Consider the following 27,826-nt stretch of genomic DNA (forward strand, 5'->3'; position numbering starts at 1 on the left):
CCGTCCCTACATCTTCAAATGTTATGTCTTCATAACAAGATCAAAAGCCACGGCAAACTTTATTCTAGAAAGTTGTAAGACCATATTTCCTGTCCACCCTTCTTTCAAAGAGATACAATTCCATGGTAATAAGAGGACTCCACTAGCATAAACATGATGTTACTCAGCAGTGGAGGAAGCCCATAAAAAATTAAGTTAATAACTTCATAAACTACAGTACTCAGAGCTCCTATTGCACTAGAAGATTTCACTGCTGCATTATCATGTTTTTCTAAACATTAGACTCAAGCTTAAGTTACACCTCAAATTAAATAAAAACGCACTCCAACTTCCTAGCAAGATTTCAGTCCTGGAAATACTTACATATTTATCTAGCTTTATGTCCACTGAAGAAACCTTATTAATTACAAACTAATATGTGCATGATCTGGGCTGTACAGAACAGCTGAATCCATACTTTCTTTGTAAAGAGCTAACATTCTCTCACCAGCTAGATAATTCAAGATCTACTCTTGCAAATATCTTGTATGCCAAGTATCCAACACATTTCAGTGAAATACCTAAGGCAGTCCATAGATTTGAAGGTAAGCATGTGTGAAAATATTTACAAGTTTGAGCTACAGTCTCACAGTGGTCCTGGATTGGATCAATATATTAAAATGTTAATTACCCTCTGTAATCTACGATGACAAAATTTGGTTGATTTTACTAAAAAACATACCTGTTACTCCTTTTAACAGACTTGTTCTCCCATGGTGGATCAATCACAATTACATCATATTTTTTCTTGTCTGGCAAGTGAAATTAAAAAAAAAAAAAAAAGAAAAATCAGTAAAGTAGCTTTAAAAAAAATCTATGAGTTAAAACAGATATATAGCAAAACTGCAAATTTCTTCTGTTCTTTTCAAATAAGAAGTTAAAAGACTTTTGACATGCTTGTGTTAATTCAGATAATCATATCCATAAAATTCAGTATTTTTTGGCTGATTACCTAAGGAAAAGACTTTATGTGGTCTGTGTCAGATCCCTCTAAGAAAGTTTGAGTATCTTTAGGACTTTCAGGGAAAGAAAGGATAGCAGAGTGCAAGTCTCAAAAGTAAAATTTTTTCAAAGTTTCCCAACAGAAGTTATGCAATAAGGCATCCAGCTGAGTGAAAAGCTACAGCCCTGAATGCAAGATTCCTGTCCTGTTTGATCTTTTATCAGGCCAACAGAGACATGCAGAGCTTCAAGCCAGCTCTAGAAAACTGTTTTGCACTACTGGAGGTAAAGAGAGACAGATAGTGTATGAAATGAGAATCAATGAAGAGTAAAAGAACCGATAGAGTTTTCATGGGAGAAGCTGAGTTTACTTTAGCTGGAGGATAAAAGATACAGAACACATGCACAAAAAAACAGAACTCCCCAATTTTAATTCTCCAGAGAACATCTTTGTTCTTTCATTTAGTCTGACAGCAAGAACAACAGCTTAGTATTTGATGTTCATGAAATGTGATTACTACACATTATTCATTTAACACTGGAGGTGTTATCCTCACAGTGGACTGACCAGCAAGAATTACTTCTATTTTGGCAGGTGAAAGGGAAGATGAAAAATAACAATTAAAATGGACAGCAGATTTACTCAGGAAAAAAGTCTACAGTCAGGGCATTATGTTAACATTCACTGTTGCTTATTTCAAAAGCATTTGCTCAGATTTCTTGGACTGCTCTGTAACTCTTTGGAGAATCTTATATGCTCCACTGTGGAGAGTGGTAGCAGAATGATAATAATCTTCTTTCTTTCCTACAGATGAAAACAGCTTCCTAGCTAGATTTTGGACTTCAAATGCAAAATTATTATTTAGATAGCAAGATTCTACTTCCTGATTATCTTCTCAATAAAAAACAAAATTAAAAAATCATAGCATCTAAATTACATATGCTTCCTCTCTTCTCAGGTGCAATTAAAAAAAATCTAAAATTACTGATTAGAGGGAAGAGCAGTAATGCCCAGCTCTTGCTCACAGGCAACATCTTTCCTGTAAGACTGTCTGGTAAATCCTAGCTATGACTGATAGTGACAAAAATAATAGTAATAATAATGAAGGTCAATTTGAAAGCTACTGGAATGGCACTGAAGACTTATGCATGCTGTCAGCTTAGGGCTGGGGATAGTGCCTTGGATAGCTTTTGATCTACTTTTACAGAGAACTTGATTATTCCAAAATCCCCTCATTTCCCTGTTGCTGATTTTTACATAAGCCAATACCCTCAGCTGTGAAACACAGAAGCTGAAAAGACAAGTCATGCTTGCTACTGGTGGTCTTGCCTTCCAGCTGGGTGCAACAGCCTCTCAAACTGTTACCCTCCCTGGGGGATACTGGGTTTTGTTCCACGACCTGTTTATTCCAATCTAAAAAGACCCTGCCACTGAACAGGATGAGTCTGTAAGTGAACACTAGCTTTATGGTGCACTACCTCATCCCCCCGCCATGGACTAATCTAGCTAAAAATCAAGACAGCAGCATCACCACTTCAGCAGCAGCATGGACCTACCTATGCTAAAGGCTTATCCTGTGGGACAGGGACCCAGCAGCACAGCTAGTCTCAATTCAACGTTTCCATGCCTTCTAAGCTGATAGCTGCTCAGAACACGCTCACAAACTGCTGCATTTTGGCTGAGACTTTTAAAGGAGCCTCCTGGAGACAAATAATTCCCTCATAACATGATTTCCTAGCCAACCTTCAACATTCCTTTGAAAGTCCTTACCTATTTGCACAAAGTTAGAAATATCACCTTGAAAGCCTGCAGCAGCATTTGCTATGAGCGTAATGCTATAGCTAAAATCTGTTCACTGAGTCATCTTGACATTAACTGCCCTTCTTGGGCAGGAGAAAACCACCTAAAGATACTTACAGTTCAGCAGGGGCTGTAAACATGAAATATCAGATAAGAGGAAACTGCTTCTTGGTGGCACCAAGTATTTCTGCCCCATTAACACAATAATCTTTGCACAGTTTGAGCTGTTTTCCACAACATACGAAAGCAGGTCCTGCTCTGCACTGGAGGTTTCCTCCTCTAGCACACATACAGCTTGATGGTCACTTTCATTCACAGCTGGAAACTGCTTTGCCATTTCACATAGTTCAGCCAACCCACAGACAATGTGCTGAGGAACATTATTCTTCCTGCAACTGAGTTTTGCAGTCATACGGTGAAGAAAACCACTTTTGAGTCCCTCTTGGACTAAATCCAAAGTCCCTTCCCAAATGAGCTTCCTGACCTGTATGGTGACAAAAAAAAAAAAAAAAAAAAAAAGGAAAAAAGAAAAGATCTTTCAAGTGTCTGTTTGACCAGGGAATACAACTGAAATCAAAACATTTTCAATCTGCAGGCAGGGAAAAGTATCCTTGCCAATTACTGAGATCATTGGCTCAAAAGCTACAAAGGTTTTATAATAAGGCGTCTTGGTCTAACCCCAGCTGGCAACCAAGTACCACACAGCCATTTGCTTACACCACATGCCTCCCAGTCCCTGGTGGGGAGAAGAATCCAAGGAAAAAAAGCAAACCTCATGGGCTACTGTAAGATCAGTTTAAAAACTGAAACTAAAAAATTATTATCATTACTTTTATTATTGAAAAGTGGGAGTGAGACAGAAGTAATGCCCAAAAGACACAACTGATGCACAGTAAGAACACCTACTGACTGATGTCCAGCCCATCCCTAAGTAGCAAATCCATGGCTCCTGGCCAACTCCTATTGTTTATATAGTGAGCACGATATCCTATATCCTATGGAATATCCCTCTGGCCAGTTCGGGGCATCTGTCCTGGCTGTGTTCCCTCCCAGCTTCCTTTGTGCACCTGCTCATTGGCAGAGCACAGGAAACTGAAAACTCCTTGACTCAGGGTAAGCACGGCTTAACACGCTAATGTTTCAATTGTTGCAGTCAACATTACCCTCATGCTAAACCCAAAATGAGAATATTTGATGTTTTCCGACCTATCCTGACCAGGCTGGAAAGGACAAAGCAGCTGCATCTGGGTGCAGACATTTGGGCAACAGATCTAGCTTTAGCATTCAATATGTTAACTCTGGGGCTTTTTAGAAGTCTTAGGTTTATTTTTCATTTGCAGCACTCCCAACTCCATCAACTGTGCATTAGCTGTCCAGCTACCAAGCAGAAAACTAACTCTATCCCAGCCAAAACCAGGACACCACACTGTTGTTGGTTTTCATGTTTTGGTAAAGTTACAATAATTAGAATGCTGGAGAAAGAAAGAGTGATAAACTACTGAATAAAACATTTCAGACAACAGATGTGGAATATCATTGTTTCAACCAAACACAAATTTCAAAGCAATTATCTGAAGTTTAATTTAAAATTCTAATTTAATTTCAAGTTACTGTGCCCATGAACATCTTTTTAATTAAAATGTATACTGGGATCTAAAAATCAGTAATTTTCCACATTTCAATTCACTTCATAAAACAACAGTTTATGCATTTTACAGTCATACAGAAGTACCATCAGTAAATCAAATTAAAGTATCAGAACTCAATTTTTGCAACTTTTCTAAGTGGCAAACATCTCAAATAGCCTGTTAGTCAGTCCAGGATGACACAAGTCTTGGATGTATTTACACTGTCATTCACCTACTGGGGAGTCAGCACCTCCGCTTCACAAAATTTAGAGACCCATTTTATTCCAAATCATGGAGCCTTTATGAGTTTTGATTGTCAGTGAGGTGGGTTTATCCATTTGTCCATTGTCAGTTACAGGGGCTTTATTAAAGCCCCTGTAAAAAGCCATTATACTGTGGTTTCAAAAGCTTCTGATTACAGAATCTTCAAGATTACAAGAGGGCTTTACAAAATGCACTTTATTACAATTCCCAGATTAGTGGAAGAGGAAGAAAAAGATTTTTTTTCATAATTTAATAACGCCACCTCTAGATATCAGACAGTACAGAGTTATAAATTTTTAGTACCTAGGTTTGTGATAAAAAAAGCTCATATTGCTTCAACAGAATTAATAAACATATCTTCAGAAATTATACCTTCTTACATGCATGTGTTAATTTACAGATGGACAAAGTCTTGAATATGAAGCAATCAAAGCAGGCAGATTTAACAAATGGCTGCTGAAGGAGTTTAGCGTATTTTGTACTCTTCCCTATATTGACACTGACTGAAATTCATACATGGATTCAACAGCTGAAATTCATAGATTCACTTGCAAAAACAAAAAATTGCGGTTGTTTGGATTTATTTTTGATGAGTCTACAGATATAAATAAGTGTCAAAATAATCTGCCTTAACTTGCAGAGGTATAACCTTTAATAACACAAATTTAGTAAAAACCCAATACTTTCTAATCTGTGAATGATACAAGAGGCTAACTGGAGTCACTGATTTTTCCGAACTCTGTATCTTCCACATATTCACCAAATATCACCAAAGTTACACATACCTCCAAGGAATCAAACTTCTTTTTTTAATTTCTTTCCTTATTTCTATTGTTGAATGATTTTTTAGCCTTTGTGTTTTCATAATCATGTTGATGCTGAACTTCAAAGTTTTCTCCTTTAAGGTGATTCTGCACATGCACAGCTTATTCAAAAACATAATCACAGGACCTCTACACTGTATAAGCAAGTTTACACACACACATGTTTACTACAAGACTGTTGCTATATAAAAGAAAAAAGCATAGTCATCTAAATGTAGTTCAGGCAGAACAGATTTAAGCAAAAAGCCCAATATGATTAAACTTTTGTCAAAGGAAAGAAAGCAAGTGTAGTTCCTAGTTCAGGTTCACATTACTATTTGGGAAAGCAGTAAGAATACATCAAACATTACCTACAGATTGCATTTCTACAATTCATTACTATGTTTCAGTGTAATTCAGTTGTATCTTCGCCAGTACACAACAGACATAAGCATACAGACTTGAATTCAAATTCATTCATAATGTTTTAGTAGGACAATATAAAATGTCAGAGAAAGATTTTTTTTTTTTTCAATTGCAGAATAAGATATTTTGAAGCACATTTGGTCACAAAGTGTTGAGTAACTCCAGCACAGTGTCCTGAAACACTGAAAGCTTATCTTCAGAACAGGTTACGATGCCAATTTCAAATCAGCCAATTCCTAACCTTCAACTCATCACAACACAATATTCAGTTGTCTATAACAGTCCAAGTTACTATATGAATGCAGCTTCCAGGTCTTTCTAATGTCTCAGATGCAAGTTCACATGTATCCACATAGAAGATCCATGCTGTAAGCACAAATTCAAATGAGGACTGGAGAGACTGACCTTCCTTTCCCTTTCCTTCTTTTCACCAGTGGAACAAGCTACAAAACCAGAATTTGTTTGCAACCATGCCCTTCACTCAGCACACGCCCAAAGTCAGGTAGCAGGTACTTGTAAAATATACATTTTTCCAACTTACCTTTGAATGGTATTCCAAAGCATCCAGTTCACCTTGGTTGAACACACATTTCCTTCTATGTTTCTGCAGAATTAGCAAAAACCAACAACAAAATCCATATCATTCCACAGTGAAATAAAAGGGGAAAACACATCAAAAATACCTGAATTACAAATGAACTCTAAAAGCAGAAGGAAGTTTCCTGTTTTTCTATCACAAGTCAAATAAGCAAAAAGATCTGAAAATACCTAACCTGCTGCACGCTTTCACAAGGTACATAGGCTTAAAACTGTTTTAAATTATTCATGGCACTAGAATCTGAAGGCACCTAGTGCATAGTTTGTGCTCATGCCTCCTTCGGGCCCATACTAAAAGTTTCAGCTGCCAAGGGCAGTTTACCAATTAGAGAAAAAAATTAACTATGTCTTCATGATTACATTTATTGGCTTAGACAAGTGACTCTTATTTTCTTTTATCCGTATGGAACAGTACTAAACAACACTGAAAGTAAATTCATACTGTCCTTCCCAATTTGATAATCTGCACAATCTCAACAGCTACCACAGCTTCAGACTGTGTACCTGACCACAACAAGTGTCAGGAGATTTCAGGAGCAATCCACTGCTTATGAGACACAGAATGCACATTACTGACATGAGGGACACAGGAATATTCTCAAAAGTTCCCACTCTTCTACACTACCTAAAAAGACTCAGGTATGCAAAACCATATTAGTAGTATATTATTTATCAAGGGATTACTGTAATTTACTGTGTTACAGATAACATACCTTCCTAGCAGTGGCAAGAGAATCTCCAGTGTCACTCTTTGCTCCTTCTTGGTATTCCTCTCTGTTGCTGTTGGCCTTTATTTCTGTCAGACTCACCTCAGGGCATCCCTGACACAGCTGCTCCTCAGGAGCTGCAGCTATATAGGGCTTAGAAATATCAAAGAACTCCTCCCGAAACACGTATCTCATTTTTGCTCTTTTACCTTCTGTTTCTACAGCATTTCCAGGACAGTAAGAAGGACCATTGCTTGATGAAGGGGTGGCAGCAAAAGTAGAAATACTGTGACAGTCTTCAGTAGATGTGGCAGAAGTACTGGGAGTGACATCACCAGGGTGTGCAAAGGAGTCACAGACCTCATAGCCACACTGGTTGATGAAAGAGAGATGATCCACAAGCCATCCCACTGCCAGACGATGTACCACGGACATCGTAAGTCCCCTTTTCAGGATGAAAAATCAGCTCCCTGAAACCATGGCCTTCATCAACCATTTGCTCTTCCTGGAGCAACCTCCTCCTGTGGGAATTTTTATAAGAATTCACTTTACAGAATTATCACTGTTTAATAAATTAGCACCTACCTTCTGACAGACATTTCCATGCCCACACAGGGCACACTGTTGAAACTCCTGACTTCATCTGCTTTCCCCATTATGTTCATCCCTATACCACTACTATTTTTATAGCAGCTAAATTTTACACAACTTTTTTATACTTTTATACGGTATGCACTTACTCTTTTTAACAAGTCAGAAAACAGCCCTATGACCCACCAATTAAGTCTAACACTATATGGTATGTGTGTATATCTACACACTGCATATACACCACATATACATGCATTTACACTACATGTCTTTACTATATATGTTACACACACGCTATGTAGACTACATATATACTATTTATATGCACATGCTATATATACACACATATGCTATATATATATTCACACATGTGAAAAATGCCAATCACTTGCTTTTAAAATTTTAAAAGTTTAATAGTAATAAAAATGGTTATAAAAATAGCAATATAATTAGAGTAATAATTATTTGGACAATTTAGATTAGGACAATATGAGACAATATAAACAAAGAGTTACGGATGTCCAGGTACCTCTTTCTGGGCAGCATAAGCCCGAAAAAGGACAGCCATTAATGAAGGATTAACTCCTAAAAACAATAACCTGTTGCATATTCATACACCTCATACATGACGAATAAATTCCATTCAAACACAGGATTCTGTCTGGTCATCGTCAACTTCTTCCTCTCAACCCTAACTGGCATCTTCATGGCTGAGTGAGGAGGGAAGAAGTTAGAGAATTTATTGCTCTCTTATCAGGAGAAACTTTCTCTGAAAGATTTAGGTGTCCTGTGGCTGCTATCTCGCTGCAAGTCCTTTCTTTAAAAAAAATCTTACATAGCATAGTTTCTATTTTAACATTTTGTTATAACCTAAAACTACATTTAACACACTACTTAAGCAAATTAATACAGTATCACTTTCTAACATAACACATATAATACTCATTTTAATATTTGCGAAAAGCCAATCATAAAATATGCATTTTTCACACACATAAGCACACACATATATGCACATATACACACTATAGTTATATATACGTGCATACACCGTATCTACACACACACAAATATACATATATATACATATAGAGACATAGATCACTATGACAGCACCCGGGAGCAGTAACACAGGCACAAGGGCAGGGGCAGCCGCGGCCCCAGCGCTGCTGAGGCCGGGTGCCGACTCCCATCCCCGCGGGCACACAGGGACCGAGAGCTCGGGCTCTTCCCTAGGAAAACTCTCGGCGGCTTGAAAAAAACCCGGGGCTCGCCGTGGCCGGCAGCGCCTGGCAGACACTCACCGTGGGCACATCCAGGTCGCCGTCCAGCCATGGCCCTTCCCCGAGCCTTTCCGGGGGTGGAGCCTCCTCCTCTCGGTTTCCCCCGCTCCTCCTCCGCTCCGTTTCCCCCGCCCCTGGTCCCCGCCCGCGGCGCTGCCCGGCTCGCGGCCCCGCCGTGACGCAGTTCCGTGTGACGCCTGGGCCACGTCCGGGCGGGCGGATTTGAAATTGCGAGGAGGCGGCGGCGCTGGCGGTAACGGCAGGGCGGGGAGCGGAGGGCAGTGGCAGTGGCAGCACCCTCACTCCTTCACCCCCTCACCCCCCTAGGACAAGTGTCCGTGCGGCGGCGGTGAGTCCCGGGCTGCGGGCTCGCCGCTGAGTCCCCTCGGTCGCCTTCGGTGCGGTTTAGACGCGCTCTCAGGGCGAGCGGGTGGAGCTGGGCCCGGCTTTGCCGCGCTCTACGCTTTCTTGGTTTTTTTCTTGCTGGCATGTTGGCTCTGGCAATCTGCTCTTAAATCTCTGCTCTTTCAGAGTCCTGCCTTTTGTCAGCAGCTGTGTGGCCAGCAGCACCAGGGCAGTGACAGAGCCCTGTACGCGGCACTGGTGAGGCCGCATCTCCAGCGCTGCGGCCACGTCTGGGCCCGCAATTCATTGAGGGGCTGGAGCGTGTCCAGAGAAGGGCAACGGAGCTGGGGAAGGATCTGGAGCACAAGTCTCCTAAGGAGCGGCTGTGGGAGCTGAGGGTGTTTAGCCTGGAGAAAAGGAGGCTCTGGGGAGCCTTATCACTCTGGAACCACCTGAAAGCAGGCTGTAGCCAGGTGGGGGTCGGCCTCTTCTCCCAGGCAATAAGCGAGAGGACACGGTGTCAAACTGCACCAGGCTTTGGTGGGACAGTTGGAGGAATTCCTCCACAGAAAAGGCGATTACACACTGGAATGGACTGCTGTCGTGAATGAGTGTGTTAAGCTTGCTCAAACAACCACCACACATGCCCAGCGTGGTGGTGTAGTCAGTGTCCCTGGAGCTGTATAAGAAAAGGCTGGATGTATCACTTAGTGCCATGGTCTAGCTTACAAGGTGGTGTTTGGTCATAAGTTGGACTTGATGATCTTGCAGGTCTTTTCCAACCTAATTGATTCTGTTATTCTAGAAGCTAATTGCTTGCTATGATTGTGAAAATTCATTCTCTTTGTGGTTGGTCCCAGTTAAAGTAATGGAATAATGCAGATTACTTCCCCAGACACAGTGAAAAATGCTGCCCTATGAATTGAGCTTGAGCTAAACTTCTGTTGTGGTTTGTGAGCAGTGGAACTGGAAGCAAAATGAAGCAACAGTTTATATTAATAATGTGTTTTGGTAACATCTGTAATAGAGGGAGTTTTTATTAGTTATAATTCAGTCATTTAAGCCCATCTCACAAATAAAGTAGAACGTCTTTAGAGGGCAGAAGCAGGCAATTTTTGTGACTTAATGTTTTGTGAGTTCTGTTTACTTCAAATTCCCCCTTAATGCCACAGGGGATAATGGTCTTAATATTCCAGTTTGATTTATATGCTGCATGCATATTCTGAAGAGAGCCATAATATTATCTCAGAATAGGTTTTCCAGTTATTGTGCTGTAATACTGGGAGATCAGTTGCAGAGGAATGGGCGGGCTCAGGACAAGAAGCTCAGGAGCTGATGTACAGCAGAAGCGCTGTAAGCAGTACTGGTGTACTCGTGGTAGTGTGGCCTTTTTCCCAGTGGACTGAAATGAAAAATTTCTCAAGCTCTTTTGCTTTTGGGACCTGTAGGTCTGAAATGACCAAATGTAAAGAAAGACAAAACAGTAGGTTTGGAAGAAACACTAACACTTTTTATCAATAAAATGGTTGATTTAAAGGGCTGTGGCTGCTCTTATATATTTGAGGATTCTAACACAATTTTTTTTCTTTCTTCTTTTTTTTTTTTTTTTTTTTGGTCCAATGTACAGGTCTACTTGTTTATTCTGAGTCTTTGGAAAATCATTGTGGCATTTAGAAAAGAAAATACCCTTAGGTCCTGGATTTTCTGATACTGCTGGAATACTGAGGGATTGTGGTTTACAGCAGTCACAATGAGGCGAAGCTCAAGTATTGCTGGAAGCAGCAGTCGACAATCTATGATGGCACTGAGAGTGCAGGACACCAACAAGATGGGTCTTCAGACACCTCAGATGTAAGTCTGGCTAGTGATGTTGCTAAAAATAAGTATATAAAACTAATTCTGAAGAGATTTATTATAGTGTGTTTGAGTGTGAGTAGCAACTGAGGGGAAAAAAATAAGACAGTGAGAAGAAGGCTCCCTACAGCCAAGGGTGTTTGCACATGTGCTCCAGTTTTGCAAAAATACTTCCTTTCTGTATGAAACATGACACATGTACTTGTGTCATGTTTCAAATGTAACACTTTGTTACGTGTTTCTGAGGAGATAGCTGGATGCATCAGTTAACCTTTCTAAGATGTTGGGGGATGAAGGTGCTTAGGAATATATGAGTGTTTGTATCACTCTTGTATGAGCTATGTATGGTCTATGCAGGGGTCTATTCCTATGTCTATTCCTTTTAAATATTCCTTAAATATTGTAGATTTTATTTACAGTCTTGTACTATAATACAAGTACTATAAGAGCTACTTACTATAGCTCTTGTATGAATTGGTAGAAGTAGTCACTTGAAACTTTTTGTGCTCCTCAGGAAGGACAGAAGCACCTTTGGGAAGCTGAGCATGAACAAACCTACATCTGGAGCTTCAGAAAGAAAAGTCAGCTGTTTTGGGAACAGGTATGGATAGCTTTTGTTGTCTGCACTGTACATTAAAACAAAAATGATCCTCTAATTTTGGTAATTTTCTTTCTTGACAGATTTTCACTATAGAGAATAATGGATCTGAGGCAAGCTGACCTTCAGGTCTGCCTTCCTCCAGTCCTTGATCACTAAACAATAATGCTGTGGAGTAGGAATTGCTTTGGGAGCTTTATTTTTTTTTTCTTTTGGGAATGATGTGCACTGCAGACCTTAAGAGTATCTCAATACATTTTCTTGTTTAAGAAGAATGACATTGGAAGTATACTCTGCATTAGTTTCCTCTCTCTGATACAAACTTTCCAAAACTCTATAATCTTTCTACTTAGCTCATGACTTTCTGTGTTATGGGTATCTTCTTGGTAGTACCCCATTGTTGCAGAGGTTATTCCTTTTAAATATTCCTTAAATAGTTTTAGAGTTTATTTACAGTCACCAACTTTATTTTTTTTCATCTTTGGGGTATTTTTCTGCTCTCTAAAAGTTTATTTCTTTCAATAAAATGAAGAAAGTATTCATCTAGGATGCAGTAATCTTTGTTGTACTTATGGCATTGTGACTTCCAGGTTGATGATGTTTTTCCAATGACCTTAAACAAAGAGAAAACTTCAAGTATCACTTTTTATAACAAATGCAAAGAAAACAAAGCTAGCAGTTGTTGTGACTTAAACATGAGGAGAGTTCTTCTTTCTATGTATTGTCACAAGGCCTGTATTTATTGTCTGTCCCTAGAGTGAGTGGGGCTGAAGGGTCACGCAGCAGCCAGTACGGTGTGTTTGGGACAGAAAAGATAAAGGATCCCAGGCCCCTTCATGACAAGACATTCATCCAACAATGTATCAAAAAGCTTTGTGAGGTAACATATTAACTTGTTCTGCATGTATGTTATGAGGTGTAAAATGTGCTAGTCAAAATGGTTATTTCCCTTGGTTTCAACTATAAATTTTATTTAGTGACTGGTATTCCGTGTTTCTTTTGCACAGTTCCTTGTTGAGAATGCTTATGCCCACAATGTTTCCGTGAAATCACTACAATCTCCATCAGTTCAGGACTTTTTAAAGATCTTCACCTTTATCTACAAATTCCTCTGCCCTTCTTATGAACTGCCTGACTCAAAATTTGAAGAGGAAATTCCCAAAGTTTTTAAAGACCTTGGGTAAAATGATTATTGTTAGTTTCCTGGGCTGAATAGATATGCTATGGCTAGAAATTTAAAAGCTAAGAATTCTGCATTGATAGTTGGGGGGAATGGATAGGTTTATTTATTCAGATGAGACTCTAAAAGTAAAATGTTGTGATTGCTTTGTTTCACTTTTGTTTAATTTAACTCTAGGTTTACTCTCTGATTTTCAGCATCTGCTATACATTTTATATTTGAATTTACAGAACTATAAGCTCTGGGAATCTTGCATTGTCATGTAAAATTTAATTGATTATTTGTATAGAACTTTGGAGGACAAGGCACAATTTTCTTTTACAGACCTTTCTGTTCATTTTGTTAGAATCTAAGAACTAAAATTTCCAGAATTTTGGATCAAGACAATTTAATTTTAGTTTAAACAAATTTAATTTAGTTTAAAATATGTTTTCCTGCAATTTTTCTCATTCTGCTTTCAAAGCAGAATGTGGAAATAACAAAATTACTGTTGAGGGGCGACAAACACTAAGTAGCTGAGTGGTTTGTTGCTGAATTTGTTCAGTGTTTGAAATCATTAATGCCCCAACACTGTCTTGGAAAGAAAATCCTCTGCCTCTTGATAACTGTGAACTTTCAGTCTCATTAAAAAAAAAAAAAAAAGGGAATGTATACCCATGATGGTGTCAGAGTGCCAGGGCTCCTTAAATGTAGGTGCAAATCTTTTTTGTACACTTCTCAGCATTTTAATAAAGTTTTGTTTTAATCTATAACATTTGAAACTGCTGATATAGCTTAAAATGTTGAAAAGGATTACACTCTGCTGCACCAAGGGTGTAATTCTGGATAAAATTACTAATTCTGACAAGTCACTTGAAGTTTTGGGAGTTCAAGGAGCGTCTGGATGACACTCTTGATCATATGGTTTAGTTGTAGGCAGTCCTATGAGGAGCAGGGAGTTGGATTTGTAGATCCTTACAGGTCCCTTTTAAGCCTTGATATTCTATGAGTTGCAAAATGAGAAACCCATGATAATTGAATAAAATTGTGCTGTAAGAACTCAACTAATTTCCTTTGAAGTATAGTAGAATTGAGTTTGCTCTTCCTTCTGTGCGTTCATCTACATATAAAAATGTGCTGCTGTATTTTCAAAATGTGCTGGTTTGTTTTCATCACTGTCTTCCACAGCTATTAAAAATGTATCTTCTTTGGCTGTACAGGTACCCCTTTGCTCTGTCAAAAAGCTCCATGTACACTGTGGGAGCACCACACACCTGGCCTCAGATTGTGGCAGCTTTGTTTTGGTTAATTGATTGTGTCAAGGTAATGTTTGTCTTAAGATAAATATTTTCACTTTCCAGGCTGGAATGTTAGTTTCAATACAGATTTAGTACATATTTTCTACAAATCTCTTTGTTTAACATATATGTTCTTAGCAGTCATCTGGGAGCTGACCCTTGGCCTAATGTTTTAGTAACTTTTAAAGTGAGCTTTTCATGTTATATTATGATAGGTTTTTTTCTTTACATGTATGCACTGGATAAATTAATGTATAAGAGGAGGTGGCAAAATGCTGATCTGTACATACAATAAACGTGAGAAGTTAATCGAGTATAATCACTGAATGGAACGTGTATCTCCAGCGCAAATGTTGTGACATCTGCCATTCTCTCCTAAATTTGAAATCTAAGGATGGAATTTTCAATTGAAATTGTTCAAATGTCCTGTGATTCTGATACAGAGTGGCAAGTTTTCAGTTAGAGTGGGGTGTTTTTTACTTAATTTTGGTTTTGTTTGGTTGGTTTGGGTTTTTTAGTAGTCCTAACTGTTGTTGCTGCCAACTCAGGACTGAGCAAAATTTGGCATCTGTGACAGAAGTTGACCACTGCTGAATTGAGCGCCCAGGAAAACCCTGTCCTTTTTTGCTCAAAAGACACAAGACAATTTGGCAGTGTTGACTGTCTAGTTCACGCCTCTTTACCTGTGTGTTTAGTCAACTCAACACAGGTTCATTCCAACCTGCTTGCTGAAATCCTAATCCAGTGGTTCTCTGCTTCTTTTCACGAAAACTAGCATGGAAACTAATGGATGTCTTCATATTTGCTCTTTGTTGTGTGCACCTCTGCTTTTCAGCTGTACAATGCGATCAGGGAAAATGCACCATCGTTCGATGACAGACAGAGCTGGGGAGGAGAGACAGATGATGGAATTGTACATAATAAGGTATAATAAAAAGGAAATTAGAATCAGAATTGCTCAACTGGATTTTGCAGTGTGCTGTAACAACACAATTTAATTACAGTTTAGATTGCTGGGTCATGTATTTATAGATTCTGTTCCCTTTTATATTCACAATGCTTTCTAGGAGGTAGAGTAGTATTGTATAAAAAACCTGATCAACTATTTCCTGAGCAGGTATCATGATCAGTCTATTGGTGTAGACTGGGTATTAAACAAAATATTCTCTTTATTTTATATTCACCTTATTCTACAAGTATATACTGTTCTCCTTTGTAGAGAAAGGGCATCATTATGCTGTTTATTGTTTTAGTAGAGTTTCTGATGTATTTTCCTTTAGCACTCAAGACTTCTGAGGTTAACTGCAGTGCAGTGTAAAGACCGTGACTTCATTCTAAATATAGTGACTTGTGCCAATATCTACTCAGTTTACTATGTAAAAATTGGTTGTAAAGTTTTATTTCTGAGCCACAAAATAGGGTGGCAGTATAATTCGAGCTCTTAATCCAACAGTTTGCTTTCTTTTTAATTTATTATGGATTATTAGTACTACTCAGATTTAACTCGGTGTTAAATCACAGCAGGTGTTTGGAGAGGGTTGCATTATAAGCTAAAACACTTAATTAGAAATTGCAAAAAATCAAGTAAAATCATAATTTTGGACTAAGGTTACAACATGATGGTTGGCAAGTAACAATGCTTTTAAACTAAATGCGTTCTTCTACATTGGCACTTATGCATATATATATAGATACAAAATTCACAATGCTGGTGTAAATGCTTCTGAAGCATCTGTGACTTAGTGTCTAGCAAATTCTTTTTGGGTAACCTTTCTTTAATTCTAGATAAGAGTACTTTGAGATCTACAGATCTGAATTTTAATGGTCATATTTATAGAAAAGGTCTGTTAAACAGACCTGCAGTTTCCATAAACTAGCCTGAGAGAATCATATGCATCAAGATGAACAATTCTTAAATATTCTACCTACAATCTTTGTTAAATATAATTGTTAAAAATACAGTATTTCCAGACCTTTCTTAGTGTGAATTATAGTTGTCTCCTTCTGCCTGAATATATAATCTGTTGACATTCTATGTTCAAAGGGAGGAAAAAAGTTTAATTTTACAAAAGTACAATCGAAGCATTAAAGATATTTTTGATGTCTGTTTAATTCAACTGATTGAGTAGCTTTAGCCTATCCAGACATTTTACAGGTCTTGGAATTGTTGAAATGAAAGATTTTTAAATTGTTTTCAGCTTTTCATGGACTACTGTGTGAAGTGCTATGATCTTTTCATGAAAGGGAGAGATACCTTTGAAGAGTTGGATGCTGAAGTCCAGTCAAAATTAAGTAAGTTTTCAAATTTTAAGTATTCAATTGTGTTACCGGTTTCTTTTCTCCTAGCATCAGTTTGTTCAGTTTACGAGTGAAAGTGATCTAAGGGAGTCTGAAATACCTAAGTATGTTTCAGTTACTTCAACTTAATGCTCTCTTTATGTGTATTTTTAGCAGTACGGATGGATAGATCATGATCTGCTATCAGCTGTAGCTGTGTCACCTGATTTTTTTAATGTCTTTGTCACAGAAAACCAGTATATGATTCTTCAGATGTGAACTCCATCTATGCAGATGGCTCTTGTTTCTGTCTGGAAAAGTTAACAATTAAAAAAAAAGAAAATTATTTTCAGAGGATGCACAGCTGACAAGAAAGTTCAGCTTTTGAAAGATCTGAAAGCAGTCTGCAAGAGTTCCAAACTCTATTGTGAGGATTCTGTGTGTGATTCAGCATGCACCTGTGTTTGTCTTCAGGGAGGTAGAAAATTATTAGGGTTTTTTGACTCACTCATTTCACCACCTGCAGAAATACAAACACAATGTGAGAAAAGGAAGAAAAACATTTCTTACTTTCTTTGCTCTCCTATGAAAAGCCAGACCTAGAGCCCTTTGCAAAATGGAGCCATCAGTTGGAGAGGAAACAAGATACCACACTGTTACTGGATATTGGGAAAAAATAATCATCCCATTTTTTGGCAGAGCCAAATTAAGTTAGGGAAAAGATGACTCAAGAAGCAAGGAAGTATATGGATAAGAAAGAGGTTGTTAAGTAAGTTTGATTTGTTCTAGCTTCACAAGGTAGTCCTGACTTGTATACTCTCCTGTGGTGTGGGCTGTATGAGAGTTTGGAAACCCTTACCTCTTGAGAGTGACTTTGACATGAGAACTCTTTCTGACATAAAGACTGAGAAACCCATTTTTCTTCTTGTTTGTTCTGGGGTTTTTGCCTGGTTACATTTTAATGAAAGGTTTTTCTGGTAAGTTTCTTGGTTGTTTTTAGTTATTTTTTTAGTGTAAAATAATTATCCAGATAATGGGTATTTACTGTGCTGAAGCTCAAGTTCAGATACTCAAAATAGGTGGTGATATTGAGATAAATTTGTAACTCCACTCTCTCTTCTGCTCTCCCACAGAGGATTTATTTAATATAGATCCATTCCAGATGGAAAGTTTAGAAGCTGAGAACAAAAGACTTCAAGAAGAGATTGCAAGACTAGAAAAAGAAAAGGAAAGTGAGCCGGTTAGTAAATTGTGTCTGTTTTTATGGTGGAGTTGAATTTTATAATATCGACAATTTCTGAATGAAGATACTTATGATACATAACAAAGGAAAAAATTTCAGTGCTTTGAGATTTTAATTAGGCCAGACTTTTACAGACTCTATACTATTAGAGAACAAGGCTTTTTTCTGTGGAATCTTCAGTAACTATTTGATAATGTGCAGGTATTTACAGGTAATAAGGTCTTATATTGACTGAAATATCAATAAAATACTTGAACCAAATTTTTTAATATAAATTTCAACCTTATTTTTTTCAAGTGTGTTGGTATTCAAATATGAGGCATGGGATTCAGTGGTAACAAATATATTGTATGGAAAATACTTTGCTTGAAAAGCTGGATTCTGCTTTTAATAAATCCTGAGTTTAAAAATGGGTTAGTGGCTGTGCAGGTGGGAAATTGAAATTGGTGCCAACTGTGCAAAATCTGCTGAGCTTATTCCTGGCTTTCCATGCCCCTGTTTCATCTGCCCTCCATGTATTATTAGAGTTAAGTTGTGGACTACCTGTAGTACGAATTGTCTAAAGCACTGTCTGATGCAAATGAGAGACATAATGCTGAAATGCAAGAATCTTTTCAGCCTTCTTTGCTGTTATTTTAAAGGTGTCTTGACTGGACTTAGCTGTCACAGGGATAAAAAATTATTAAAGTTCTTTAGTTTTATATTTGTGCTATTGATATTGATCAATTACTCTACTGTCTTATCTGGAAAGTGAAATCATTATTTTATATTTATCTAAGAGTGGTTGTTCTTTTCACCCATTTCCTAGGATCGTAGAGTAACGCTACGAAATGTGAAATCGTCCCTTCAAGCAGACGTCCAGAAATACCAGGCTTATTTGGCTAATATGAAATCTCATATATCCATCCTTGATCAAAACCTGAAAAGTGTTAATGATGAAGTTGAGACAGCAGGTAAGGAGGACTTGATCACAGTCAGGACAGTGAAGCTAGAAGTAGTCTTCAAATAATTGGAGTTCTTAGCTTGAGAGCAGAGCAAGGTACTTGGAGTAGCATGATGCTACAAATAAACTTTCCAGAATGGATTGCTAATAAAATTATTTTTTGTCTAATACTCTCTGTACACTGGAGTAATGAAATGGTAATGTTATGTAATAACTGTCATTTACTCATACAATACAGAGGTGAGGTTTATGTATATAGGCTGGTATTTTATGTCCATTTCACAAATGTTTTATGTACTTAGGAGCAGAAGTAGAAGCCATGAAGCAGGAGAATGCCCGGCTCCAGCACATCTTAGATAACCAGAAGTACTCAGCTGCAGACATTGAGAGAATAAATCACAAGAGAAATGAGCTGCAGCAAACCATTAACAAGCTGAATAAGGAGCTGCAAGCAGAACGAGATCAGATGTGGAATGAAGAGATAAAATATGCTAGGAATAGAGACGCGGTATGTGAAAACCCCACAACACTCAGAGGTGGCTGCCAGTTTTCATCATGCAAGCTTAAAATTGGAGTCTTGATAATTTCTTTCCTAAATAACCTAACACCACCATACGTGTATCTAACCAAGCAAAACTGACAAGAATGGCCTCTGTTTACAGTACCTCTGAAAAATGTTGCGCTTTTTTCCCTTTTTCTGTTTTGCACTTAATGAAAATGTACTTTTTTCCTGCATCGTAAGAGATGTGTCTAGAATATGAAGCATGGTCAGCTGGCACTGCTGTAGCATTAAGAGCTTTGATAACATTAGCATGCCATTGCTTTGGTAACACAAGAAATTGCAGGCTAATGTTAATATTTCAGAGCAAGGAAGTAAGGCAAAACTAGTGAATTTGAATCAATAGCTTTGCATGCATTTAGGCCTGATTAGTTCTTTGTGTAGCAGTTGTAACATCTTTCAAGGGCCAAGTTCAATCCCTTCAAACAGAATGAAAAGATATAGTCCTGTAAGTGATGGGATTTAAAAGCTTTCTGCTTTGCCAATTGGAGAACTAAATAAAAAATTTCAAAAATGTTTGGTAGGATCACCCTTTATCAAGCACTTTTATCAACTTAAATCCTCAGGTGCAAGTATGAAGCATATAAAACCGGAAAAAAAAAACCCTGGGTTCTTTAACGTTTGCATTTAATAGCACTCATTAATTAGAAGTTAAAGCATTTAATAAGCTTTGTTTAAAGGCATGCTCAAGTTAGTTTGTTGTTAGGATGTGTGGCTGTGTAGCATTTCCTGTCAAAACTAATGAGAGAAGGCATATTGACCTTATAACTGATCATTTATTTAGTAGTATTTTCCAGCACGTTTTTAGTTCCCTATCAGCTAATTCTCAAAAACTTGAGGCAGGAAAAATTATGGCAGATGAATATAGAAAACCACAGGTGAAACCATTCAGTGTTCTCAGCCATAGACACTAAGAAACCTCAGTGTGCAAACTCTGAAAGAATCATAAACCAGTACCTAATGCAGCAAACTGCTGTACTGGCATTGCATACAGCTCTTGAATACTGTGGGGTAGCAAGGAATTATGGCTACAGAGAGCAACTCAGGAACTTGTTTAAAGTACTATATTAATACTTCTTGCTCAGCTTTTCACTTGTATCTCTTCTATGATTTGTGCCCTTTTCTCCTCTGAGCAGATTGAAATGCAACTGGCAGAGTATCATAAACTGGCTCGAAAGCTGAAATTAATTCCCGTAAGTGCTGAGAATTCCAAAGGCCACGACTTTAAGATTCAGTTCAATCCTGATTCAGGACCAAATTGCCTAGTCAAATACAGAACTCAGATCAAGGTAAGTAGAATCAACACTGAAGGCCTTAGATACGACTCACAAAAAAAATGTGTTTCTTTAGGAATGCTGGGAAGGTCTCTCAATCTCACAATGAAATGTCATTGAAAAGCTTGTTTGATGAGTCACCATAATGACATTGTAGTATGTGAAAGAGATTTGGTATTGGAAAGTACAGGAGCCTAAAAAAAATAAAAGGCAAAGATGTATTGGGGTGCATCTTGGTTCAAATTAGAAAATTGCATTTGTTCGATCTTCTTGTATACGTATAACAGGTTCCCCTCATGGAGATCATCAACGAGACTGAGGAAGAAATTAGTAAAGCCACTCAACGGAAAATTACTCTGGAAGATACTTTGGAACAGGTGAGTTAGTTAATGAAGATTAACACTAAGATACCAACCTTAAAACCTTATCTGCCTCTTTCATTCACCTTTTTGCATAGTTAAAGTGTGATGTGTTGGGTTGGTTTCTTGAATTACTTGGGGTTTTTCTGAGGACAAGTAGAGGGGGAGAAACTGTGAGAAAACTGCTTTTATTGTAATGGAACCTAAAAGTTTTTCTAAGAACTGAGGTCTTTGTTGGTTGAAATATCGTGTATTCCCTGAATTAAAGTTTATGCAGCTTACATATACTTGACCACAACCATTGCAAGTATTTGTTTCTACTAAGTTACCCATTCCAGTTGATTGTGTGGCTTACTATCACCGACAAATTGTCATCATGAAGATTTTTAGTACTATTGGATTTGGGACAGATTGGATTTGGGACAGATTGAAAGAAGGAGAATTTTATTTCCTTGTTCTTCTGCCTTCTACCTGAGCATGGTGTTATGTGGTATGGAATGTCCTCTTGGCCAGCTGGCCTCACTATGCACCTTCCCAGTCTCTTGCCTATCCCTACCCTACTCAGTGAGGGGCCCTGGGAAGCATAGAAAGCCTTGGAATGCTGTGTTAGCACTATTCAGCAGTAGCCAAAACTTTGGTGTGTTACCAACACTGTTTTAGCCCCTGATCCAAAACAAAGCATAACATAGGCTGCTATGAAGAAAGATAATGCCATCTCAGCCTAGCCTAGTTTAATTGTTTAACCTGTTTAACCAGGTGTGGTTTGTGATGGCATGGATTTATATGTTGGAATTCTTTTTGAACCATACTTCCTTGTTTATGTTTTCATCCTAGGTGAATGTAATGCTAGAGGACAAGAAACGCAGTGTGAAAATGCTGACAGAAGAAGCTGAAAAGCTGGATGATCTTTACCAGCAGAAGCTTAAGGTAGAACTTCTTACACCTTGATGACAACTTATCCTTAACGATACCCTTATCCTTAATTTTTGTATTTATCGATAAATTTTTGGGTTGCATTTTTGTTTGGGCTTCTGCCTCTGCCTTCTTCCTTCCCTCTTAGAGGATTTTTTCATTCTTTTCAGAAAAGTGATTTGACTGCCACCTTAACTGAATCAATTTTCACTTTCTTGTAAGAGAATCTGGCATCATACTGTAGCAGATCCTGTAAATCATAAATTCCTGCATCCAGTAATAAAAGCAGCAACAATCATCTGACCTCAGGATGTCTCCGGGCATGTGCTTGAAGGAAATTTTAGGATTAACAGAACCTGTCTTGTCTAATCAATTTGTATATAATAAATACATTTACAGTTTTCAGTAAACATGTTTAATCAGCTTCTGTAAAAACTAAGGAAAACATTGACCAAAAGCATGTTAAATTGTTTTAATGATCTCAAACTGTTACTTCCTTTAGCTTCCTTTGCCAGCACAGGAGCAGTCCCTATTCTTTTCCCCACTTGCAGTTCAGCAACAAAACATAGCCACCCTCTCTGTTAACTGAGTGGCTATTTTGGTACCTCCCAACTTCTCTGACAACACTGCTTTAGTGGGACTGTGGTGCCCTGCAGAAAAATGTTCTTTGAACTACGCCAATGTTTACCACATATGCTCCTGTAAATCCAAACTCCTGTGCTATAGCCATGAAACAGGGCTATTTCACTGCTAATACCAGCTGAGGCAGGTGTATATATAGGTATATAAAGGCAATTAATTTAGTTTCTATTTTTCAAAACCACAGGACATTTAGCTTTTGATCTGTGCTTTTGCATATACTTTTCTCTAAAGTTAAGCTCATAAAATACACACTTGCCACCAGACACTTAGTCATGTAATTCCTCTTCTAATTTTTAAAATGCTGTTTGTAAGTCTTAAGTATTAAAATTATTTTTGAAGGATGATGTTTCAGTAATCTATCAAAATTGCATGTTGAGTTGACGTCAATTTTGTTTGGTTTTGTGGACTGTATAGCATCAACAGTGTCATTCTAGAAGAGATGATTTGGAATTGTACTCTTTCAGACAAAAAAGAAAAGCTATTTTCTTACTCAAATGTGGTTGTATTTTTAACCTAGAAACAGTTGTTCATAATGTGCCATTTCTAAGCTATTTAGACTATCTAAACAACACTTTTTGAGCTTTAACTCTGAAGGGAAAGTAGCTGCAACACAGGCCTTTAAATGTGGTTAAAGGAATAAAGAGATGGTTAGGCTTATTCTGGGATGGGGATGATACAGAAAACAGCTGAAACTTCAGGTTTGGGAGGGATATCCTTGGGGTTTTTTTCAGCTCTGAACTTGGAACTATTTGAGTGAATTTTGAATTCAAGTATTAGGATACAATCAGGTAGTAGAAAGAAAAAAGGAACCAAATTATACCTGAGAGAGGCCATTTTTTTTTTTTCTTCTCCTTCCTTATGACAACAGGAGATAGAAGAAGAAGACAAGAAATGTGCAAATGAACTGGAATCGTTAAAAAAGCATAAACAGTTACTTGAGAGTGGTGTCTATGATGGGCTCAGTGAAGCTACAAATGAATTGCATGATCACCAAAGACAGTAAGGCTCCTAACTTCCATGTCTGCCTTGTTTATTTTGGTTTTTAAGGATAAAGATATTTTCTTGAATGTAACATAAAGTTGTTTCAGCAGGTATCCATCTCAGTGTGTTAATTTCACAAGTTAACAACTGAAAGATGTTTCTCCTCAACAGTATTTTGCTAAAATATTTGTCTGCTGTATCAGAACTCCTGTTTTCCGCATAAGGGTTTTTCTTTGAGTATTAATATATTGTAACTTGGTTCAAATTAATACTAATGGAAAAAAAAGTATGGCTAAACGTGATGATAAATCAGACTTGAAGTGATTGTTTTAAATGTCAGGAATTCTCTAATTATGGACACGATCTTCTGAGTATCTTTACCTTTTAGATATCAAGTCGTTTTGCTAACAACAACAGAAAAGAAGAGAAAAATTGATGCTAACTTGAGTCGTCTTATAGAAACAGTTGCTACTCATATAGAATCTATAGTGGTAAGCTAAAATTTGATATTCAGAATTAAATCTCTCTAGAGACATTTTGCAGTTAAGCACTTGGAAATTAGAGCTTACTCTTTCTAAGGAAGTATCAGTTATTTAGCTGCTACTAAGTCTGTAGATTCTAGTTAAATTTTCTGACAAAATCTTTGGTGTAAATAATCAGAATTGATTGTTAAGTTTCAGCAGTAATATCCTGTCAGGTTAAACCTGCTTCTGATAGATGTCTTTCAGGAAAGTGTTTAACTGAAATCAGTTAACCTATGCAATGACTGCTTAAAATGCTTTAGCAGAATCAGGAAAATACAGACTGTGACAGAGCTAATAAAGCTTTCTGTACCTCTTTTCTAGAAATACCTTGATGAACAGAAGGAGAGAATATACAGAGACGATGAAGAATTCATGCCTGAAGATCAATTGTCAAACTTGACCAGCATCCTAGACAGTTATAAAAAGAAGGCTGAAAGTGTCTAATCACTAGAAAGATGAAGATAAAAATGTTGCATTTCTGAAGCTCTCATATGGGGCCTTCTAAAGGGATGGGTACTTACCTTTCAGTGTTTAGCACTGAAACTGATTTAAGTGGAAGAAAGAAATTTTGTTTTGTTGACACAAATACATTTAAGAATTAAACAATATATTTGCATTTTCTTAAATGCTTTGCTCAGACTTTGTACTTTCAATAGCATATCTATGTGTTTAGGGCACACGCATCACAGACAGTTCACATCCTTCCCCAAGCCTTATTTTACTAGCAAGACTAAATGTCAGTGTCTGTCTCCTGCTTGTTCAGTTACCTATGAAACTGCACAGAGACACCTCTTCCATGAGTAAAAAATCAAAACCTCTCTTGATAAGATTAGTCCTTGTATAGTAGCCTTGTAAATAATCTAGAAAAAGAAACACAGTAGTTTGAAAACCAAGCTTTGTCTTTAGCTGCTCATACTCCCAGATGAAACTTCACTGAACTTCTTGAATATATATACCAGAGAAAGCTCTAAATAGGACATCATATGAATTCTAGCTGTATATCTAATCACTTGTAGGTCTGGTGCATGTTAGATACATCAAAATGGTCTAAAATATCTGTATTCTTCTTGTTAGGCCGGTTGGACAGATTTTGATGTTTCCTCAGGAAAGTAACAGTAAAATTAGTGTATGGGCAGCTCTGGTCCAAATACTTTAAAGAAAGTGGATCAATGGTATGTGAAAATAGTACGTTTTTATCTATTCTGTGTATAATTTTGTGTTAAAAAATAAATAAAACCCAGCATTCATATCTTGGATAGTTTATGATGGTATTTCCTATTAAAAGCATTGAAGTATTTGAGTGTTGTTTTTATAGATCAGACATTTAAATATACAAAGATAAAAACAATTTTGCAGTTATTTAAAGGCATTTAGCAGCTGTTAAATAAAGAAAGCTGCTCCTTAATTCTACAATATTTGAATGCAACACGGATCCCTAGGATATATAACAAAACTTGAGTTAGACTATCTAAACACAGATTGAATTGTCTAATTCTAGGCTATTTTTGCAGAATGACTTTAAAACTCAGTTGTTCTTAACATAATGTGTGAATCTTCTGGCCCTGGTAAGAGTATTTTGTTTCAGATATAATATTGATGACATTATTTAAGCTTCTAATTTTTTGTTCCTTTTTTATACTCCAGAATTCTAATTTGACAGCTAGAAAAGTCTTCTGATAGCTGGGAAGTTTTTATGCTTTCTTTTGTTGTCCTCTTTTCTCTTATCTTTACAGACTTCCGTTTTGTTTTCTGTAACAAACTAGTCTTTACTACATCCCTGTTCCTTCTCTTTAGATGTTTTTTCCTTTTGTGATCTCTTTTAAGATTTTTGTTATCTAAAGCAAGGTAGCAATCTAATGGAGCAAAACTGAGCTTTTGATGAGAGCCACATTCCTTTAAACTATGTGCTTATTTAGGGGCGATGCTCTCTCTTGACTCCCCCATACCTGTTTATCTCTGCTTCTATAACTGACCTTGTGTTTTTAGCATCTGTAGGTTCCTTGCCATGTGCAGCAGTCAGTTCATTAAATGAGAGCAAAATAAATGGCATTTCCAAGGGCTTTATATTAACCCTAATGAACATGGGTCAAAATCAAAATCATGATGCCTTTGCTTAATGCACTGGCCAATGTAATATTCTGAAATTAAAGTAGTCCAAATAATTTCTAAAAATTAACGTTAGTATCATTGACAATGTGTTTTTGTTATTGGTCTGTCAGTTAACCTAAACTGCCTTTAGAACTACCTCAAATTTGGATCCAGGTTCTGTAAAATACTGTAGGGCTGTGTGTTATAATCCACCAGATCAACATCAGGCAATGTTTACTTGGTACTATGTCTTCATAATTTAAAAATTGAGGGAATTTTTTAATCCTCGTTTAACATGTTTTCTCTGTGATATTGAAAGTCAGGCAGTTGTTTTTGATTTGTGTTCTGGAATATGGCTTCTAAATTTAGGCAGTAGGCACTAGAACATAATTACTGCTTTTGGTTTTGTTTCTTCATTGGAATATAAAGTCTTAATGAGAAAGTACCACACCACCTGTACATTTCAGTAGTATGAGTAATTTGTAAATGTTGGCTCTTGTATGGATCCAGTTGCCTCATTTAGTGCTAGTATACCTTTTGTACAGTTTAATGTGCCAATTTTTGTATTCTTACACTCAATAAAATTTCTTATTCCTGTTTGTATAAAAGACTGATCCTTACTGCAAGTGTAGAAATATGACATAAAATCCCAATCATCTGACTTTCCTTGACAAACTACATAATCATTTTAGCAGCAGGTACTAACTCCCTGCCTCTCCTTGCTATTGTACATGCATTGTGTAGAGGAAAAATAAAATGCAGAAACATCTTCATGTAAGTTTTAGAGGAATAAAAATTGCTTTAACCTTTTTAAAAATAGATTGCTATTTAAAAATTCTTAGGAGCATAGGGCCAAGCTGCTTTGACAATGATTCATGTAGTATCCTTTTAGCATTAATCTCATGAACCAACCTTTTGCTATCTTCATATCACATAAGTATTTCCTTTACATGACCACTCTTGCATCTGCTTTATTATTATTATTTAGGTATAAAAAATAACAGTTGATGCTGGAAGTCTGTAGCTTCTTTTCTCTGGCAGAAGTTGTTTTTTTCATTTTTTGTTGTCAGAAACTCATCACCAACAAGAACATGGTAGTTCTTTTTTTGGAGTATTTCTTGAGTGCGTCAAGTAGATTCATTCAGGTTGGAAAGAGCTGCTAATTTCATTGAGCCCTGCTGTTAATCTAACAGTGCCCAGTCCACTCAACCACGTCTCTGAGTGCCACATCCTCATGACTTAAAAATGCCTCCAGGGCTGGTGATTCAACCATTTCCTTGAGCAGCCTGTTCCAATGCTTGACAATTCCTGCTGTGAAGAAATTTTCCTAATAGCCAATTGAAACCTCCTCTGCTGCAACCTGTGCCTGCTCAGGCTTTAGCTTTGCAGTGTTTTATATGAGGCTTCTGCAATTCTCTTCACTGATTTTGCCAACAATAAAGCACGGCATGCCTATGCAAGCCTTTAGTTCTGAGCTGAGTAACAATTTGTGCTCTGTGGCTCTGTAATATTTCCAATAGCTTGCCGGCTCTGGCCTTTTATGGGAGCTCTCATCCCTGCTCCAACTTTAGTGGTAGAATTAAAAAAAAACTATATTTTTTATGTTCTTTTTTGAAACAGTAAGGAAGAAGAAAAAGTCAATAGCTGAAGACATTCCCTTTTCACTAACATGGGCAACACCCTCAGTGC

General features: G+C 37.4%; 2 protein-coding genes across 5 annotated transcripts; one reads left to right on the forward strand and one right to left on the reverse strand.

The window, feature by feature from the left end:
- Positions 1-693: 693 nt before the first annotated feature.
- LOC141728098 (N(6)-adenine-specific methyltransferase METTL4-like) lies at positions 694-9,241 on the reverse strand. The gene is made up of 5 exons (XM_074534436.1): positions 9,103-9,241; positions 7,214-7,728; positions 6,445-6,507; positions 2,900-3,266; positions 694-791 (listed from the first exon to the last, which is right to left on the reverse strand). The coding sequence occupies exons 2-5, from the start codon at positions 7,640-7,642 to the stop codon at positions 709-711; spliced, it is 942 nt and encodes a 313-aa protein (XP_074390537.1). The 5' UTR covers positions 7,643-7,728; positions 9,103-9,241; the 3' UTR covers positions 694-708.
- Positions 9,195-26,745, forward strand: LOC141728097 (kinetochore protein NDC80 homolog). 4 transcript variants are annotated; one of them, XM_074534431.1, is made up of 17 exons: positions 9,196-9,334; positions 11,054-11,277; positions 11,795-11,881; positions 12,635-12,758; positions 12,886-13,058; positions 14,258-14,360; positions 15,171-15,260; positions 16,534-16,627; positions 17,746-17,852; positions 18,664-18,808; positions 19,101-19,306; positions 20,494-20,646; positions 20,919-21,008; positions 21,825-21,917; positions 23,413-23,543; positions 23,914-24,016; positions 24,371-26,745. In XM_074534431.1, the coding sequence occupies exons 2-17, from the start codon at positions 11,177-11,179 to the stop codon at positions 24,491-24,493; spliced, it is 1,923 nt and encodes a 640-aa protein (XP_074390532.1). In that variant the 5' UTR covers positions 9,196-9,334; positions 11,054-11,176; the 3' UTR covers positions 24,494-26,745. The 4 variants fall into 4 exon arrangements, with proteins under 4 accessions (XP_074390536.1, XP_074390532.1, XP_074390533.1 ...); XM_074534432.1 differs by having other exon boundaries at positions 9,279-9,430; XM_074534433.1 differs by lacking the exon at positions 9,196-9,334 and adding an exon at positions 9,557-9,899.
- Positions 26,746-27,826: the final 1,081 nt, after the last annotated feature.

Source organism: Zonotrichia albicollis, unplaced genomic scaffold, assembly GCF_047830755.1.
Source record: "Zonotrichia albicollis isolate bZonAlb1 unplaced genomic scaffold, bZonAlb1.hap1 Scaffold_86, whole genome shotgun sequence".
Classification (NCBI taxonomy): domain Eukaryota; kingdom Metazoa; phylum Chordata; class Aves; order Passeriformes; family Passerellidae; genus Zonotrichia; species Zonotrichia albicollis.